This window comes from Hypomesus nipponensis, chromosome 22, assembly GCF_054491055.1.
Source record: "Hypomesus nipponensis isolate SF chromosome 22, ASM5449105v1, whole genome shotgun sequence".
In the NCBI taxonomy this organism is placed as follows: domain Eukaryota; kingdom Metazoa; phylum Chordata; class Actinopteri; order Osmeriformes; family Osmeridae; genus Hypomesus; species Hypomesus nipponensis.
Window position 1 is genome coordinate 18961253 of NC_140382.1, and position 13748 is coordinate 18975000.

Below are 13748 nucleotides of genomic sequence, written 5' to 3' on the forward strand. Positions count from 1 at the left end.
AATATTGCTGTCCTCTTATTAGCTTCTAAACACCATAGGAGATTGTTTTCTGAGTTGTTTCCTCAGATTTAAACAAACACAAATGAAAGACAGTGAAATACATCTTTATTTTGAAGACAAGTAAATCCTTTCAGATTATTCACAGATTCCATTTTGTGGAGACGATTTCTTAGGTAGGTAGGCGAAGAACAGACTTCAGTATAACTTGCGATAGTCACACAGTATCCCTCAACGGAGACAATGCCCCCAAAAATTACGATGGGAAGCTTAAGCACAAAAATAAATCATTTTCTCTTTAAAGCATAAATAAAGCATTTCCCTACAAAATCTATTTGGCAGTTTAAGACACTAGAGGTCGCCAGGCACTCGATGTTGTCATTCTGGCCAATAGGGAGGCAGTGAAGGCGAAGTCAGTAGAACGGCTAGCCAATCCCAGGCCTACAGAAGCAGGAAGAGGTCTCTCAGAGGTGTGAGGGCGGAGCCTAGCAGACACACCAGCAAGGGGAGGGACAGAGCCAGGGGGGCGGGGCCAGAAGAACGCACTATGGAGTGGAAACAGTTCCCCACGTTCCCCACGTTGTCCACGGTGACCAGCTCGAACACCTGGGAGCAGCAGGAGGCGTCGTAGGTCGCCGTGACGACGGGGTCGCTAAGCAAGGTGAGGGTGAGGTTGCCGGTGCCCTGGCGCAGGGTGAGGCTCTTGATGCCGGTGCCGTTGCCGTCGGAGATGTTGGCGGAGAGCCCCCAGCGAAGGGTGGTGTCGGTGGGGCAGTTAAAGGGACAGTGGTCCGCCTCTACGCTGACCAACTTACACTGGGGTGGGGTGAAGTCTGTGATCTGGGGAGAGAGAGAGAGAGGGAGAGAATGAGTGAGTGAGGAGAGAGAGAGGAGAGGGAGAGAGAGGAGAGAGAATGAGTGAGTGAGTGAGAGAGAGAGAGAAAGAGAGAGAAAAATGGAGAGGAGAGAGACAATGAGTGAGCGAGGAGAGAGAGAGAGAATGAGTGAGTGAGTGAGAGAGAGAATGAGTGAGCGAGGAGAGAGAGAGGGAATGAGTGAGTGAGTGAGTGAGTGAGTGAGATAGAGAGAGAGAGAGAGAATGAGAGAGAAAATGGAGAGGAGAGAGAGAGAGAATGAGTGAGTGAGGAGAGAGAGAGAGAGAGAGAGAGAGGGGTGGTGAAAGAGAAAGGGGGAGTCAGTGGGAAAGACAAGACATGGAGAAAGTGGGGTCCGGAACAGGAGGCATTAATGGTAGATAGAAAAGGTATAGCTCAGTGGTTAGAGCATTTGACTGCAGATCAAGAGATCTCAGGTTCAAATCATTTGTGTTTGTTTATATTGTCTGCTAAACAAACACATTAAGGGGAGAGAGACAAGACGAAGACAAGAGACGAGACAGGAACTCCCTCTGTACCTTCTTGACCACGGACAGTCTGAGGACAGCGTAGTTCGAATCCCCCCCGCCTGGAGCCTTGGCCTCCAGGGTCAGGGTCACGTCTGTGCCCGAGGGCGTGCTGGCGGGCGGGGTGATGGTCAGGGTGCCGTTGGCCACGCCTGCCGCCGACACGGGAATGCTGGAGGAAGAGGAGAGGTGTGTGAGTTGTTGGTTAAATTCGGATTCTCAGGAATTCCACACACGCAGCGGTCCTGTTGTTTTAATACAACTTTGACTTTTACTGTCATGAAATGTTTGTTGTGGTTGTCGTCCTACCTGGCTGGGAACACCATGGGGATTCCTCTGTCATTCTTTACAGACAAGGTGCAGCTGCCGCTGGTTGCCGAGGTTACCACTGTGAAGGGTAGGGAGAACACCTCACCAGGCTCCACTGAGCTGTCAATCACAGCCTGGAGGAAGGGGGAGGGAGGGTTAGGGGAGGTTAGGAAGGAAGAAAGGAATAGAAGGAGAGGTAAGAAATAGTAGAGAGGTAGGAGACAGGAAGAAAAAGTATTAATCAGAATGAGTATGTTGTAACTTCAAAAGAAAATGCCACTGATCTGATTGGTCCTAATCTCAAGGTAAACAGGAAGTCCCTCCCCCACCTTGATGGAGACGGTCGAGACTGACATCTGGGTGGTGGACTGTCTCTGGAACTCGCTGGCCGACTCCACGTCCGTCCCGTTCAACAGCACCACAAACTCCCCTGCAGGCACCTTGGTTACCGTAACCAGGACGTCTCCGTTTCCCATGTCTTTCAGATCCCCTCTGACGACCTCGGACCCAGACACCGTCACCATGGAGACGTCTCCCACCTTGACGGACGCCGGCCCTTTCCTGCCCATCACCGACACCAACAGCATGGCAGGGTTGCCTGGGGCAACGGGAAGAAGGAAGGAAAGGAGGAGGAAAGAGAGTTGAGAATAGTCTGGTAACTATGGGTGTCTTTAATCTTGTCAAACTACCGAGGGTAGTAAACCAAGAAAAGAATAAACTTGTGGGGACATTTGTGGGCCCCACAACTGTCTGTGTGTAGTGTGTGTGTGGAACAGGAAGCGGCAGTGTTTGTGTTTTGTCGGAACAGGAAGTGGCAGTGTTTGAGTCTTGTTGGAACAGGAAGTGTCAGTGTTTGTTTTTTGAGGGGAACAGGAAGTGTCAATGTTTGAGATTTGTCGGAACAGGAAGCACACACTGCCTCACACACACACACACACACACACACACACACACACACACACACACTGCCTCACACACACACACACACACACACACTGCCTCACACACACACACATACTGCTTCACACACACACTGCCTCACATTCACACACACATACTGCCTCACACACGTACACTGCCTCACACACATACTGCCTCACATCATGCCGCAAATCATTTCGAGCTTTAAAATGTCAGATTGTAACATCCGGGATACCAAGGATAAATTGACAATCGAGCCTTAGTGCAAGATTTGATCACATCGGTCTTGTTTAAATTTCAATAATAAGTATTCAATGCCTTTTAAAATGTGTGCGTGAGGCACTGTGCGTGTTTGTCAATATGTGTGTGCGTTGTGTGTATAGTGTGTGTGTGTGTAGTGTGTTGCTACCTGCTTGAGGGCGGCCGGTGATGACAGCGTAGCCTGGGTGCGGACCCTCGAACGCCTCCACAAAGTCATAGATGAAGGTGATGATGCTCTGGCCTGGTGACACACACACACACACGAGCGAACACACACACACACACACACACACACACGAGCGAACACACACACACACACACACACGAGTGAACACACATACACACACACACACACGAGCGAACACACACACACACACGAGCGAACACACACACACACACACACACACGAGTGAACACACATACACACACGAGTGAACACACTATGAGAACACAAGGGAATATTCAAAAACCACTGGTTTCATAAATTGCCTTTGTTCGGTCTAAATTACGTCATATGAATTGGATTACTAGAATTTTGTTTTGAAAGGTTCACTTGTTAGAATTTTTTGGGGGGAAAATTGGACAAGCCTTAATGTTGATCACTGTGATCTGTTTACAATCCATCCAACAATCCATCTCTTATCTTACTGCACTAAGATAAATCAAGTACACTCTAAAACGTCTAGAACTGTAAGTGATGCAGGTAGGCCATTTTGTGCCACCGGGTCGGCCATTTCGTGCCACCGGGTCGGCCATTTTGTGCCACCGGGTCGGCCATTTCATGCCACAGGGTCGGCCATTTTGTGCCACCGGGTCGGCCATTTCGTGCCTCAGGTTGGCCATTGCATTTTGATGCTCACCTGTGACCTTGAGTGTGTAGGGGCTGGAGGACTGGACGTTGATCTCCCAGACTCCGGCCAGTTTGTCGGGGTTGAGGCGGATGCGCCGGAGGTTCCCCACAGAAAACACCGTCCCCAGCTTCCCGCTGGGCTCCGCCTGGCTCTGGGTCACTCCTAGGGGCAAAGGTCACCAGAGTTCACCATCAGGATCGTTCAGGTTTCGGGGTTTGTGTTGACATTCTTGGAATTCCTTTTGTTTCTTTTCTTGATCAGGTGGACAGGCATGGAAGCAAAGTTGCCAAAAGAGAACAGTGTTGATTCTACGCTGTGTGGATCTTTTTTGACTCATTTGAGTGGGTGACTGGGTGGGTGAAAACATGCTCAAAACACACAGATGTTACCTCCTTCACTCACGTCAGATCTGTAACGGAGGAGGAGGTTGGAAGCAGTGCGGGTCCTCGCACGTTTGGCACCATAGGCAAGGTTTGTCTCTACCCCCCCCTGTCCCCGTCCCCCTGTTTCTCAATGGTTACCTGCTGGGTTCTTCAAGATGAAGGGAACAGAGGTTCCGGTGATGTAGATGGTGATGTTGCTCAGAGAGGCGTCCAGCAGGAAGGAGAAGGTCTCTGTCTTCCCTGGGCTCCTCGCCCGCTGGACGACAGTCACCTGACCGGACAGAGAGGGAGATCTTAGCGGCCTTTCCCCCCCCAAAAAAAATCTTTACTTTTAAAAGATAAACTTTATTGTTGTTGTATACATTTAGAATACATACAATTCAATTATATTGTATCACCCATTTGTACACATTTTCAGACTTACACGTTTGTGTGTAAGTTTACAAAGTTGTAAGAGAGAGAGAGAGAAACCAAGAGAGAAAGAGAAAGAGAGAGAAAGAGAGAGAAAGAGAGAGAAACAGAGAGAAAGAGAAACAGAGAGAGAAACAGAGAGAGAGAGAGAGAGAGAGCGAGAGAGAGAGGGAAAGAGAGAGAGAGAACGCACCAGTGCGGAGGTGGAGGAGTCGAGGATGATGTCTGTGGCCTGGGGCAGGGAGCTCTTGGACACCAGGATGGCCTGCCCCCCTGAGGCTAGAGCCAGGTCACGGTAGGCATCAAACATGGCCCGGACCCCCAGGTCACGCCGACGTCTCTTGGTGCCCGTCATGAAGAATGACACCTGGAGGAAGGGAGGGGAGGGGAGGGGAGGGGAGGGGAGGGGAGGGGAGGGGAGGGGAGGGGAGGGGAGGGGAGGGGAGGGGAGGGGAGGGGAGGGGAGGGGAGGGGAGGGGAGGGGAGGGGAGAAAAAGAGAAGAGGGAGGATGGAAGAGGGAAGTGGAGAGAAGAGAGATGAGGTGTGGGGAGGGTTTGGGAGGGAGGGAGGGAATGGGAAGTGGAGAAAGTTGAGTGGTATTTGAGGGAGTGTGTTAGGGTGGCACATTTCTCTGTGTGTGTACGCGTGTGTGTTTGTGTGTACGCGTGTGTGCGCTCACCGTAGACTTGGTGCTCCTGATGAGAGCTACGATGGTGTCCTTCAGAGCGATGTCTTTCGCCTCGGCATCGGTGAACACATAGATGTGGGAGGAGCCTGGAGCACCCGTTAGGGCCAACTGGAGAGAGGGAGGATGGAGGAGAAGAGAGGGAGGACGTAGGAGGAGAGAGGGAGGATGGAGGAGAAGAGAGGGAGGACGTAGGAGGAGAGAGGGAGGATGGAGGAGAAGAGAGGGAGGATGGAGGAGAAGAGAGGGAGGATGGAGGAGGAAAAGAGAGGATGGAGGAGAAGAGAGGGAGGATGGAGGAGGAGAGAGGGAGGATGGAGGAGGAAAAGAGAGGATGGAGGAGAAGAGAGGGAGGACGGAGCAGAAGAGAGGGAGGATGGAGGAGGAAAAGAGAGGATGGAGGAGAAGAGAGGGAGGACGGAGGAGAAGAGAGGGAGGATGTAGGAGGAAAAGAGAGGATGGAGGAGGAGGAGAGAGGGAGGATGGAGGAGGAAAAGAGAGGATGGAGGAGGAGGAGAGAGGGAGGATGGAGGAGGAGAGAGGGAGGATGGAGGAGGAAAAGAGAGGATGGAGGAGGAGGAGAGAGGGAGGATGGAGGAGGAGAGAGGATGGAGGAGGAGGAGAGAGGATGGAGGAGGAGGAGAGAGGATGGAGGAGGAGGAGAGAAGATGGAGGAGGAAAAGAGAGGATGGAGGAGGAGGAGAGAGGGAGGATGGAGGAGGAGAGAGGATGGAGGAGGAGGAGAGAGGATGGAGGAGGAGGAGAGAGGATGGAGGAGAAGAGAGGGAGGACGGAGGAGAAGAGAGGGAGGATGGAGGAGGAAAAGAGAGGATGGAGGAGGAGGAGAGAGGATGGAGGAGGAGGAGAGAGGATGGAGGAGGAGGAGAGAGGATGGAGGAGGAGGAGAGAGGATGGAGGAGGAGGAGAGAGGATGGAGGAGGAGGAGGGAGGATGGAGGAGGAGGAGGGAGGATGGAGGAGAAGAGAGGATGGAGGAGGAGGAGAGAGGATGGAGGAGGAGGAGAGAGGGAGGATGGAGGAGGAGAGAGGATGGGGAAAAGACGAGAAAGAGAAAAAAGAAGAAAGGAAAGGAAGAAGAGAACAAGATGTGGCTCGTAAATACAGACGTTCCTTGAAGACTGAAACACTGCAGAAATACACACTTCTATGTGCACTACTTGTACGTCATTGTTTTGGATAACTGTAAGTCGGTCTGGATAAGAGCGTCTGCTAAATGACTAAATGTAAATGGATAAAAGTGTCTGCTAGATGTATACTATGTCAATGTAAAGACAAGAACAAGATTCGGCAACCTGGTGGCAAATGTGTGTTGGAAAAACTGAAATGAAAAGTTTGTGTCTGACGATTTTTTGGGGTGTGAATGGGATGCTGTCAGTCACGGTACCTGCAGTCCTGATAGGCACATCTCTGGTAAGTCTCCACCTCCATCAGCTGTGAGCTTGGAGATCTCCGCTTTCATCACATCCGGATTGATGGTCCTGATCAGAGGCCCGAATGCTGCACACATACACACACACACGTGCGCGCACACACACAAACAATAGATTAGTGTGTACTAGACAGGGGACTAGTGTGTACCAGACAGGGGTCATGGCAGGGTCGTTACCGGGGTCGTTGAAGGGCACCAGGATGTATTCAGACGGCTCATCCTGGGTTCCTTTCTTGGTGTCGATGATGTTGAAGACGACCCTGCGCGCCTCCGCGATGTCATCCTTCATGCTGCCCGTGGTGTCGATGACGAACACGATCACAGAGGAACGGGCTATACCCATCAGACTGAGGGGGAGGGGGGGGAGGGGAGGGGGAGGAGGGGGAGAGGTAGGGGGGGAGGGAGGGGAGGGGGGAGGGGGAGAGGTGAGGGGGGAGGGGGAGAGGTGAGGGGGGGAGGGAGGGGAGGGGGGAGAGGTGAGGGGGGAGGGGGGAGGGGAGGGGGGAGGGAGGGGAGGGAGGGGAGGGGGGAGGGTGGGAGGTGAGGTAAGGGGGAGGGAGGTGAGGGGGAGGGAGAGAGGTGAGAGGGAGGAAGGGAGGTGAGTGGGGAGGGGGGAGGGGGGGTGAGGGGGAGGGAGGGACGTGAGGGGGAGGGAGGGACGTGAGGGGGAGGGAGGTGAGGGGGGAGGGGGGGAGGTGAAGGGGAGGGACGTGAGGAGGGAGGGACGTGAGGGGGAGGGAGGGACGTGAGGGGGAGGGAGGTGAGGGGGGAGGGGGGAGGTGAAGGGGAGGGAGGTGAGGAGGGAGGGAGGTGAGGGGGAGGGAGGGAGGGAGGTGAGGGGGGAGTTTAGCATTTGACAGCATTTCATATATAACCCAACACAAACACCCAGATGACAGTGTTTTACACATGCACGCGTCCTGCATCTTACCGTAGGTATTCTCCGTTGCCAACGACGTTCCGGATGTTGTCCAGCAGCTGGAGGCTGGCGGCGGTTGCCACGGCGATGGCGTTGTCGTGGAAGGCAGCGTTGTCGGGGCGACGCTCGTCCTTGTTGATGCCGCCGCGAGGGTTGGTAGTGCTGGTGAGGTCGGCTGCCCCCCCGTGACTGCACTTACCTGGGGGGTGGCGGGGGGGGGGGTTAGAGAGCTGGGGGGGGGGGTGTGTGTGTGTGTATGTTGGTACGGTATAGTGACATTGTGTGTGTGTGACCTGGAGGCTTGGCTGGAGAGATGATGCCCATGTATCCTGAGGTGAGCTTCTTGTCCTGTAGGATGCTAGGCAGGATCTGGTTAGGACAGGTGCCACTGGCACAGTCACTGCAGGTAGGGCTGTCCACACCTGCTCAACACACACACAATGTCACTATACCATATTTACACAACATCCACACACAGACACACACACACACACTTTTACACAACACACCCATTTAAAGACAGCTACGCAACACACACAAGTTTACAAAACACCTACACAACCATTGCATAATTCATGCAGAACAGTAAGTAAAATGCATACAATGCAGAAACCATTAAGACACAAATACACGCACAAACACACACACAGACATTCTGTCTCGGACTGTGTACCTGTTAACTCTCTATTCACCCTGTGAATGTCCAAAACACAAGGATAGCATTTTTCACAATCGTTTATCTCTCATTTCTTATCTGTTATCTCTGTGTTCAGGCTTCACACCTACAGATTCACACGACCTTCACTGGAAATCTCAAGCTTTAATGGGTTTAGTACATTTTCATATCTCCTAAATCAGTGGTTCCCAACCCTGGTCCTCAGGGCACCCTGTCCTGCATGTTTTAGAGCTCTGTAAAAGCCTGCTTATGTCCATTCATTTGAATAAGGTGTGTTGGAGCATCTAAACATCTAAAACATGCAGGGAACCACTGTCCTAAATGATCCCTCCCCATCTGTGCTGGAATCCGGAAAACTCTCACACACGCACACACAGACCTGCCAGGTTCTCCAGGGGTAGGTCAGGGCGGATGAGGCTGAGATAGGGTTCCTTGTGCCCCAGCTCCACCCAGTTGCTGTGACTGTAGAAGTCCTGGACGCACACACACACACATGCGCACACACGCACACGCCCGCACACACACACACACACACATTGTATAAATACATTTTATAAATATATATATTTGCTAGACAGGGGATATGTCCCCCTCCAGAGTCTGAGGTCATGCGGGACTACAAACTAAGATGGTGGCCGCTGACAGAACTACGTTTCCCAAGACGGTGGGGGAGCATTAAGAAGGATGATTGCTAGCAGGGCTGGATAGGCTTAATAATAAGGAGAGACGTCAACGGTGAGAGGATTGTTATCTTTTAAGTTTTTTTGTGGCAATTTATTTGTGGCAAGGCCGGAAATGAAAACCCCCTTTACTCTTTTTGAAAGCCTGCTTTGTGTCTTTCTCGACAACAATTTGCAGTACTAAGGCCCGACATACAGATGAACAGCCTCCCATGTTCTTACAATCTAAGTTGTGTGTGTGTGTGTGTGTGTGTATGTATGTGTGTGTTGTGTGTGTATGTGTGTGTGTGTATGTGTGTGTATGTTGTGTGTGTGTTGTGTGTGTGGTGTGTGTGTGGTGTGTGTATGTGTGTGTTGTGTGTGTTGTGTGTGTGTGTGTATGTGGTGTGTGTGTGTGTGTGTGTATGTGGTGTGTGTGTGTCTCCATACCTGTAGCGTGTGCAGGACTCTGCCCAGAGTCTCTCTGGCTGCCTGGTAGTTCTTGCTGGCGATGTTGGCCTTGATGCTGGCCACGCCCTCTGTGATTAGGCCACGCCCCTCAGCGAAGGCCTCAGAGTTGAAGTGGTGCTGTGGGCTGTTCACAGTCACTTGTTCAATCGTTTGTTTGCGCAAATGTGTGTGTGTACATGTGAGTGTGTCTGTTGACAGTTGCACATTTATATTATTGTCTGTGTGTGTGAAGTCAGAAGTCAGTTACACAGGAGTTAGTAACAGGAAGTGGAGGGGAGGAACAGGAAGTGGAGGGGAGGAACAGGAAGTGGAGGGGAGGTACAGGAAGTGGAGGAACAGGAAGTGGAGGGGAGGTACAGGAAGTGGAGGAACAGGAAGTGGAGGGGAGGTACAGGAAGTGGAGGGGAGGTACAGGAAGTGGAGGGGAGGAACAGGAAGTGGAGGGGAGGAACAGGAAGTGGAGGGGAGGTACAGGAAGTGGAGGGGAGGTACAAAGTGGAGGGGAGGTACAGGAAGTGGAGGGGAGGAACAGAAAGTGGAGGGGAGGAACAGGAAGTGGAGGGGAGGAACAGGAAGTGGAGGGGAGGTACAGGAAGTGGAGGGGAGGTACAAAGTGGAGGGGAGGAACAGGAAGTGGAGGGGAGGAACAGGAAGTGGAGGGGAGGTACAGGAAGTGGAGGGGAGGTACAAAGTGGAGGGGAGGAACAGGAAGTGGAGGGGAGGTACAGGAAGTGGAGGGGAGGAACAGGAAGTGGAGGGGAGGTACAGGAAGTGGAGGGGAGGTACAAAGTGGAGGGGAGGAACAGGAAGTGGAGGGGAGGTACAGGAAGTGGAGGGGAAGAACAGGAAGTGGAGGGGAGGAACAGGAAGTGGAGGGGAGGAACAGGAAGTGGAGGGAAGGTAGCGTCTGACCTGTTGGCGAAGTCTCGGTCCACCAGCCCGTTCTGGACGTAGATCTCGTTGAGCGCCGAGCGGAACTTGGCAGCGGACACTTCTCCGGTGGCGGTCGGGCCCAGACATGCTCGCACAAGCTCCTCGGCAGAGGGGCCCTGGGAGCCAGGGGTCAGAGTTCAGGAGTCAGCCAATGAGGGATGTCATTGTTTTTTCAGGGTGGGGGGGGTCAACCCCCCCTCAGTTTTAATTCATGTTTTGAGACGTATGCTCTGAGACCTCATTCTGTACATTCAGATTTCTAAATATCGTGATTTTATATAAATATCCATGGTTTTCACGGTGACGATGTATCGTGTGTGTGTGATGCGGGGATGACAGTTCCTGTGTACGCGCGCGTGTTACCACGGCGACGGTTCTGTTTGTGTGTCGTTACCGTGGGGTTGAAGTCGTCACCTCCGTCCTCGATGACGTCACGACACACCTCTGTGACCTTCTGCAGGAGCGCTGTACCTGTGATGCTGACGTGGGTGGAGGCCCCGCCCCCGATCGGAGCGAATGCCAGAACGCCGCCGTCTGATAGGACGAGGGCCAGGAAGGCCACGCCCACAATAAGAGACATCTAAGGTGGACACAACAGAGATGTTAGGACGACCAGGGTTGTGACTAACGCCACTGACTGTTGCTTTTACTCTCAACCCTACTGACCCACTATCATACTTTTCAAGATATTTTTCAACATCATCAACATCATCAACATCATCAACATCATCAACATCATCAACATCATCAACATCATCAACATCACCAACATCATCACCACTTTCAACATCATTAACATCATCAACATCATCATTAACATCATCACCACCATCAACATAATCTTCCTGTGTGTTGAGGCAGCTACTCTACAGGCTGTTTGGAGTGTAGCACTACAACCACGAACGATCATCAAAAAGACAAACGTACCCCCATCGCCTGGAAAAAGAATCAAATACAAATACTGATGTGTATTTTATACATTTTTATTCTGTATAAAACGATCTATGTAGCTCATCGCAGTCACAGTGCGAGCGTAGAGTAGACCTCCTCCGCCCTGATGCCAGGTTCAAATGTTTACAGACGGAGAGGGAAGAGGGAAGAAGTAAAGAAGATCGAAAGATCAAAAGAAAGATCTAGAGCCAAGAACTTGCGTAGGAATGTCGTGTTTTGAGATAAATTCTCTGACTCACACCCAAATGGAAACCATGACTACACGAGCTGCACGCTGAATCACCGAATCACACCAGGAGTGTATCCAGAATCATATTTTTGGGTCGGCCTAGAAAAATATGGATAGGCATTTTTTTTTTTTTTACTTATTTACTTTGCGATGTGCACCCGGTGTATCATTTTTCGGAGATACTTTCGTCTGTGGGTAGGCCTCAGAACACATTGAGTAAGCCTGTGCCTACCCAGGCCTACCCATGGCTACGCCCCTGGTATACGTGTATGTATGATATGTATATTAGCGGTTAAAACAGACTATGCACACATTTAAATGACAGAATCAATATTTAAGAAGACATCAATTTACCTTTCTGTCAAACACACACACACACACACACACACACACACACACACACACACACATCCCTCAAGCTATGAACCCTCCTGGATGTTCTTGTGTTTGTATAAATACAAGAACCCTTTCTTTCTTTTACCTCAGGTTCCTCAAATGTGTTTTCAGAGGGAATTCCTTCCAGTCGGTCCTGTTCTCTTTACAGCCCTTCGTCGCACGCAAGCATATATACAGGATGATCAGAGAGCAGGGTGATCAGAGAGCAGGGTGACTGGACTATGGGCTGGGCGGCAGACATGGGTGGGGTTATGACAGATTAGGGTGTGTGTGACCCGTAATCATTAACTCGTAAGCAAAATACAGATTGCAGCGATGGACAAGCCCTGCTGTTCAATCTCATCTGACTGGAGGGTTCCATAAAGACCAATCTAGCAATACCGTATGTGTGTGTGTGTGTGTGTGTGTGTGTGTGCATGTTGTTTAAGTGTGTGTGTACTGTTTGGGTACTATATTGACTAGGAAGGTCAGGGTTAGGGTTTGGGTCATGATTAGGGTTAGGGTGACCTTATGTGTAAAACAATAACGCAATGGTTACGGTTATGGTTATGATTCAGTTTTGTCTGAAACTGACGTTATTGGCTACCTTCTGTATCAGGAACAAGAAAGCTCTTCCCAAGCAGCAACGCATGTAGCCTGAGGACTGAGAACAGGTTTAAACACACTTAGAAAAGGGTTTGTTACAAACACCCAGGAGGAACAGGAAGTGGGGAAAAGATTTAGTCATATAAAACTGGGATTAACAGGAAGTGGTGAAAAGGGTTGAATCATAATTCAACAAAGACACAAAGTCTGTGACCAAGACCATGTCCTCAGACCAACAATACTTCCATCCCAGTTCTCAGAGATCAGGTGCAGAAAGTGCTCAAGCCCTTTTGACCTCTGTACGTCAGCCTCTGTATGACCAATACCTTCTTATCCAGCAAACATTGCACAAGTTCCGTGTGGAGAAAAGTACAGGAAGGTTTCCACTAATGTGTGTGTTTGTCAGGTACAGTTCAAAAGTACGTGGGTCCTTCCCAGTCATATAAATTCAGCAATCCTTTTTTCTTGGGAAAGGGAGGAGGGGAGGGGGGGAGGTAAGTCGAGAGACAGAGGGTAGAAGAAAGAGGAGGGGTGAAGGGTGAGGAAAGGGGAGAGGAGAAAGGGAGGGGGGTGTACAGGGGAGAACAGAAAGGTGGAGTGAAGGACAGAGGGAGAGGGGAGGGGCGTAAAGGCGAGAGAGGAGGAGGGGGTGTATGCCCGGGCAGCAATACATAGTCTTAATAAAGTTGAAGAGAGAGGCAAGAAAAGAAAGAGGGTGGAAGAAGGAGGGAGGGAGAAGAAGGATAGAGGGAGGGAGGAGAGGAGGAAGCTGGGAAAGGGGTGTGGCCTGGTATAGGATAGCAGGTTCCGAGGTTGTTGAAAAGGAGGAATGGAGAGGGAATGAGGGGGGAGGGGCCCGAATCATGACATATTCACTTGACACTGACAGTAGATGGAAAAACAGCGATCACGAACCGTCACAAGTTCACATGCAGTTCAAGGTCTCCATCACTAGGTTGTGGTAAAGAGCCAACCTTCAATTTGTGAGGGAGTGTGAGTGAAACTACCAGTCTATCAAGTCTGCCGAAAAACAAAAAGATTTAGTGTGTCCAAACAGATAGTCAAATGCAGAACGACCAAAGATGCTAAACCAAGACCCACTATCCTCTGGTGTACCCTCATCCTATCTCCTGAACTACACACATCACACATGAATAACTACCGGAGAAGCAGTAGCACAGCTCTCCCGTTTACCCTCCAAAAGTATGTGTGTCTCTGGTCAGCACTGGGTTCCCTTCAGTATATTAATAATGCACCAA

At 50.9% G+C, this 13748-nt stretch overlaps 1 protein-coding gene across 1 annotated transcript in view; it reads right to left on the bottom strand.

Moving 5' to 3' along the window:
- Nucleotides 1–88: 88 nt before the first annotated feature.
- vwa11 (von Willebrand factor A domain containing 11) overlaps nucleotides 89–13748 on the bottom strand; it is a 21513-nt gene continuing 7853 nt past the window's right edge. Inside the window, exons 2-18 of the mRNA XM_084686801.1 lie at nucleotides 10723–10908; nucleotides 10308–10444; nucleotides 9375–9519; nucleotides 8645–8738; nucleotides 7883–8011; nucleotides 7602–7788; nucleotides 6848–7017; nucleotides 6626–6738; nucleotides 5216–5332; nucleotides 4729–4902; nucleotides 4263–4395; nucleotides 3751–3903; nucleotides 3039–3131; nucleotides 2038–2306; nucleotides 1709–1842; nucleotides 1412–1571; nucleotides 89–837 (exon numbers count right to left, since the gene is read on the bottom strand). Coding sequence (XP_084542927.1) covers nucleotides 439–837; nucleotides 1412–1571; nucleotides 1709–1842; nucleotides 2038–2306; nucleotides 3039–3131; nucleotides 3751–3903; nucleotides 4263–4395; nucleotides 4729–4902; nucleotides 5216–5332; nucleotides 6626–6738; nucleotides 6848–7017; nucleotides 7602–7788; nucleotides 7883–8011; nucleotides 8645–8738; nucleotides 9375–9519; nucleotides 10308–10444; nucleotides 10723–10908 — 2793 coding nt within the window. The 3' untranslated portion in view covers nucleotides 89–438. The remainder of the gene's footprint in view (nucleotides 838–1411; nucleotides 1572–1708; nucleotides 1843–2037; nucleotides 2307–3038; nucleotides 3132–3750; nucleotides 3904–4262; nucleotides 4396–4728; nucleotides 4903–5215; nucleotides 5333–6625; nucleotides 6739–6847; nucleotides 7018–7601; nucleotides 7789–7882; nucleotides 8012–8644; nucleotides 8739–9374; nucleotides 9520–10307; nucleotides 10445–10722; nucleotides 10909–13748) is intronic.